A 6,063-nucleotide genomic window follows, 5' to 3' on the forward strand; every position below is an offset into this window, starting at 1 on the left:
CGCTGTAGTTTTGTGCTGATAAATCCTTGGGTCACACGGAGATGTTTAGAGGGAAAAAGCAGAAAACTAACGAACGCAGTAAATGACTTAGCCGAAGATTGCAATGAAGATTTAATCTTTGTATTGGTTCCACACTGCTGTGCCTCTTTCCTTCCAGTAGAGCAGCACTCTGGTACCAGCCACTGATATTTTGGTGGAAACATTTCTTTCCTTCCTCATGTTGTACGCGATTTTCGCGAGGGAACTTCTCGTAGCTTTAAGGGCGGGTGGGAGATCCGTGCGAACGGTTATTCTGCGGGTTTCCTGCGGGTCAGTGGCAGCTGAGGCGTTGGCTGACCGTGGCTGGCGCTGGCGTTGGCGCTCATCAAACGCAGCGAGGACTTTATTTCTGTCCTTCATGTAGACAAATTTTGCGATGATGACGCGAGGGGCTGGGGCTTGGGGAGAGCCCTCGTTGGGTTGGGTGGGTGCATTGCGTCGGGGAAGTCGATGCGCATTGACCAGGGCGATGGTGGCGGCTTCGTCGTGGCTCAACCCTAGGTAGACAAAGGTATCTCTAAGCAGATTCTCCACGTTTTCGTCGGGGGTTTCCTTTATTCCGTAGAACAGTAGGTTCATGCGACGACAATAGATTTCCATCAATGTCAAACTGTCCTGAAGCCTAGAGATTTCTTCCGCCGTTTTTTTTCTCTACCTCTGGAAGCCTTTTTTTCTCAAGTTCGTCGAGCCTGGCGGAGTTCATCGATGTAGAGTCTTCCAGTTCAGAAAGTTTTTTATTGATAGTGCCAATCTCCTGTGAGAGTGCATCAAGCTTAGCACACACAGTTGATGATGAGCTAGTTATGCTTCGCTGAATATCTGCTAGCGTTGGCTCGGTAGGTTCGGCATTACCGCTGTCTTGGGGTCGCTGGCTCACCTCTCCCCGGGCATGTTGGGTAGTGGGCACTCTATCCTTGCTGGTTTGTCGCGTAGTGCGGCTCGCCATTTTTGCAATACAGCACCTTGAGAACGATGAAACTGTTCAAATTTGGGAATTTTCAGCTTTCCTTGGAAACTTCGTTTCAACGAGAGTCAACAGTTTTTGATAGACTATCAAAATGAGAAAAACATAGGGTTAAGCGGTACAGCTTCGTCAGGGATTTGGGTAAGAAGAAATGGGGCGGTGGCCACTATCGGAGAGAGTTAGCGATCCACGTCTCCATCGGTGTCTGCGTGCTGACACCAAGACTGACTATATAGGTTGAATTATGTCGATCACCTATTTTGAGTCCTCACGTAAAGTTGGAAGTGACAACTTTGTGTTGATTTTGTGATTTTTATGCTAAAATATAGGAAAACGTTCATGTCATTTCTGTTTGAACTGTGCATATACAGTCCGACCTCTCTATCCGGACATGTAGGGACCTGAGCTAATGCGGATAAGGGATTTGATACTCAATGTTTAATACGCGCAGCTGCCGACGAACGATCGCCTGTACCGTGCCTTGATTTAATGATAAATTTTTCTGTCCATGTTCCTACGGTGATTTGGGGGGGGGGGTAGTAAATGTCCGAATGCATGTTAGAAGAAAATTAGATGTAAATGTATCTTCATTATATTGAGAATAATATTTAATTCATGTGGGTTCGTCTAGGAATTTTGTTTGAGTTTGAAATTCCCCTTTTCCCCGTAATTATTAGATTAAAAAAAAAATCACGCCGAGATCGCATCCGGATAAAGGGAGGCCGGATAGGAGAGGTCGGACTGTATGTAATTGACGATTTCTTTGCCGTTCTGTACATAGGATTATGGTAATGATGGGCACAAACTTTTCATCATTGAAAAGCACTCCAGAAGCTTATTAATTCTTTTATTACGGAACATATATCAGTTAAAAACATTACACATATCAATATAGAAAAACAACCATCATACATACAAGCGTGTCCATCGTTACGATACCACGAGATAACATTTCACTCCAGTCCAGTGATGAAGACAATACCGTGAGTGAATGGAATTCTTTAAAATCATACCCTATTCTTTTGGTCACACGTTATAATTGTTACGGTTTTAGCATCACATATATGTATCAATTTAACATGAGTTTGATATTCTGTCAAGTTCATATGTTATCTATGTAATCATGAAATACATGCTTTAGTAATGGATTCATTCTGATCTCACTGCGACAATTTGGTTATCAAGTATGAGAACTTGTAAGTTTATTACACACGGATGCATGCATTTTTCCTTGTATATGGTGACTACATCAACTTCAATTTCTGTCTTGCTCGTGTCACCCATCACCTTGTAACAGATTACTATAGTGACAATATAGTCTCCAAACTGCGTTTCATTTAAAATTATTACAGACCTGTCATGTACAGCTCTTCAGTTTGTTTGTTTGTGTGTTTGTTTGTTTGTTTGGTTTTGTTTGTTTGTTTATTTTTTTTTTTGGGGGGGGGGTTGTCAGTTGAGCTGATAATACGCCGTAATCTTTGTACATGTACACGGATGTAAGCACAGTTATTACCATGGCTTAATCCTTGAAGGCATGAAATCTTAGAGGAAAAAGGAAAAATGTTAATAATAAGCTACTTGGTTGAATTTATACACTATATTACATCATCAAACTTTAAGGTATCCAGCAACACTATAATGATACATCAAAAAAAAAATTAATCGCTATCTGAATCATTTTGTTTCTTTTGCAATTTTGTCTATTACTTTACTATAACATGTCGTTCATATACTTAATTTGCATATTGATTTTAGCAATAAAGTGAAAGATTTCAAAATAACGGTCACAAGTATATTATACTTCCTAAGAACTTGATGATATGTGCTGTTTCGGTATATACATTCTGTGAGAACTCATAGTGTCCTCTTTCAAATAGCCACCTACATATTAGTGTAGTTCATATAGATTTCTTCCTGCATCGTTGGCTCTGACTCAACCCTAGAAGCTCCTCGTGTTTTATCCACCTGTGCATACAGCTCCTCACACGGCGGCGGTTGTACGATTGAAATGTTACCTACTGTTTTGTTCACCGTCGCGTACATGTCCTCTCGGGTTTGGGATCTTGACGTAAAACTCTCCGGGTTCTGAATCTCAGTGTCGTGACAACCATTGAAGCTGTCCCCTTCTATCATCTTAGGACGAAGATCATTGGCGAAGTCTTTTCCAGGATTCAACAGACTATAATCTCCAGAGTCGAAAGCTTCAGGACATCGTGGTTGCTTGTTGGTATCAATGTCACTCTGTTGCTCCGGATTCAGTTGATAGTAGAAGACGTCTTCAGAAGGCATGGCTTTTATGGCATCCTTGCTGGAACAGGGCTTGCTATATTTTCTGTCAGGGTAGATCTTATGCTGTGAAGTTTGACCAATAGGTGACAGACCAGGGTTGCGACTTCCTGTTCTGTCGTCAGGGAAAGCATGATTGAGGCGATCGTATTCGCTTTCTGTAGGCATTTCGGATGAATCGTGAAATAACGTCAGTGAATTGTAATAACTGTCATCAAACAAGCACGCTTTACCAGTGGATCTAATGGCACCATTCATCCTCCCGTCCAATTTACAAAGGTCTACAGCCTGGTAGTCATTATCATCTCCATAAGCACACGCTGGTTGGTCCAGCGATGTCTCCTGCAGGCCACAATATTCATTATCAGAAGGAATATTCATTGAGGTCAAAGAAGTGCCGACGCGGGTTTCTATGTTACTTTCTCCATGAACTGTACAAGGGAAGCCACGATTTATGTTGATAAAGGTAGAAAGCCCCTCGTCTATCTCTTCAGCATCCTGGTAGATGTGACTAGTGTGCGCTAGATGGCCCCCTCTATCTCCGACGGTGTTGCCCAGAATGTGGGGCAAAAAGCGACCAGCTGTTGTAGCATTAGGATTGGCAGCATCCGACAAAACGGCATGATTCGTCGTGATTGGTTCTTGTACGGAAGTGTCGATGGGATTCATCTGAAGCTGTCCGCCATTTGGGTGAACATTCGACTGATGCGAAGTGTTGGATCTCCATCGTCTGTAATTCAATGGGAAATTGAATTCATAATTTTAAGCATTATGTGACCGTGCATCGCAAAACCACCAAAAAGTCGCCATACATGGATATTTAGTTAAGAGTAGACTGTGGAAGAGCAGAATCTAAGATTTAAAATGAAGTATATACTTCAGTGCAAATAGACTTGCCAAACCCATTTAAATAATGGAAAGACAGTATACACACTTTGCAAAAGTGTGTACTCATAAGACAGGCTGGAAAGTTTATTGTCTAGGAAAATGCATAATTTCCCCCAGCTGTCTGCAATGAATTAAACAAAGAAAAAGATATAAATTTCAATGAAAACCACAATTAAGTGGTTATTAAAGTAAACTGAAAGTTTGCTCATCATTAAAGCACATTATATTTGTGGCCAATATGAACTGCAAATGCAATATCAGCGTGTTTCAATTATTAGAGGTAAAAAGTATTTGAAGGGTTTCTAGTGTTTTTAATCGGTAAATCTGAGAAAGCCTACATCAGACCGAAACAAAGTGTTTGAAAAACTGCAAAAGCATCATGGTATCATGGCGCGCATTCACATTGTATAGTGTCGTGGTATCGACAGCGCTTGACGCGTGACCATGTAGTTTAGCGTAATAAAGTCGGAAATCCTAGGGCTGACAAAAAAAAAAAATACATATATATTTATTTTGCCCTTTCTTTGTGTTCACCAGTGCAACTTTACTTTTGATTAGGTTAATTTCAATTTGAAAGTCTAGTAAGCTTGATTTCCTATTGTTATATCATTCTCGGCTTTCTCCCCGCACACAAGTCAGACGACTGGTGAGAATTTTTAATAATTGAAGACTCGATAGCACGGAAAAATGTGGGTGTCCGATTGAATCGGTCTTAATTCGCTGCCCACCGAGGCATATTCGAAGCAACGGATAGTGCTCGTCAGCCAATTGTACGGGACAATTCCAGTCAAAAATTTTTCTCCCCCCCCCCCCTTTCTTTTTTTAATTTCATTTTTTAGGTTGAGTATGTACTTGCACATCAGTGATCAGTGATAAAACTGTGCACAATTTGTTACGGAAATTTTCGAATATACCCGAACCGGGCCCGCCTTCCCAATCCATGTATCCCCACGATACGGGGTCTTTAAAAGATACCATTTTTCATTACGAAAAATTATAAATATCATATTTTTTCCGAGATCAGCAAATCAAATCAAGATGAATGTCTTTGATTGTCTTTAAAACAATACCACGAGGCTGACTCAATACTTGGACTGGAAGACATACTCATCTCGTATAATAAGCATGCATTTACAAATTGGTAGTCTAACCACTCACACTCGCTTGACAGCCTCCAACATTCAACTCCACATAATTTTGTCTTTACTTGTTTTTCTGTGTTGTCCGTATTTTGTCTTTAGTTTTTTGACTGTGTATACATAAGCGTCTCTTTGCCATTGATTTGGTGGTGGTTTTCGTGAAATATGTTGAAAAAATACTGTATTAATGACAGTTTTGGGCGACAGATGGAATGATAACATGATAAAATGTCTGGCGACCAGAAACTCGGGTTTTCGTGATAACAAGTCCACCCACCAATTATGTAAGAGGAATGCAAATCAGCTAAATTACTTTAACATATTCAATGTACACTCACTTCTGAATATGCTCTACTTGTGTCCTGTGTTTCATACAATGATTCCACACCCTAGATTTACAAACTAGTTTTGACAAAAATTCACCTTTTCTGTTGATGCCTACACCAAGCGATGGACAGTATGCCAACTACAGCAAAAAGAACGAGAAGGGTTCCCAGGATGTACGTAATAATATCCTTCCCGTCACTCTCATTATCTGGAAGATAAAGCATTAACTTATTTAAGATATGGATACACGATATTAATGTATGAACTGTATATTCCTAATGTCACATTTTATTTCGATACAATTACTAAAAAAAAAGATGTAATTAAAATGTTTAATAAAAACATCTATATTGAAATGAATTATAGATTATGTAAACATACATACTATGAAAATAGTTTGGATAGTAAAGTAGTAATTTA

General features: G+C 40.0%; 1 protein-coding gene across 1 annotated transcript; it reads right to left on the reverse strand.

Annotated features, from left to right (window-relative positions):
- Nucleotides 1-2,805: 2,805 nt before the first annotated feature.
- On the reverse strand, nucleotides 2,806-5,848 carry LOC139741767 (uncharacterized). The gene is made up of 2 exons (XM_071652350.1): nucleotides 5,740-5,848; nucleotides 2,806-4,019 (listed from the first exon to the last, which is right to left on the reverse strand). Exon 2 carries the CDS (start codon nucleotides 3,956-3,958, stop codon nucleotides 2,885-2,887), a length of 1,074 nt encoding a protein of 357 aa, XP_071508451.1. The 5' UTR covers nucleotides 3,959-4,019; nucleotides 5,740-5,848; the 3' UTR covers nucleotides 2,806-2,884.
- Nucleotides 5,849-6,063: the final 215 nt, after the last annotated feature.

This window comes from Diadema antillarum, unplaced genomic scaffold, assembly GCF_040938485.1.
Source record: "Diadema antillarum isolate AM-2024a unplaced genomic scaffold, OU_Dant_1.0 seq00000952_RagTag, whole genome shotgun sequence".
NCBI lineage: Eukaryota > Metazoa > Echinodermata > Echinoidea > Diadematoida > Diadematidae > Diadema > Diadema antillarum.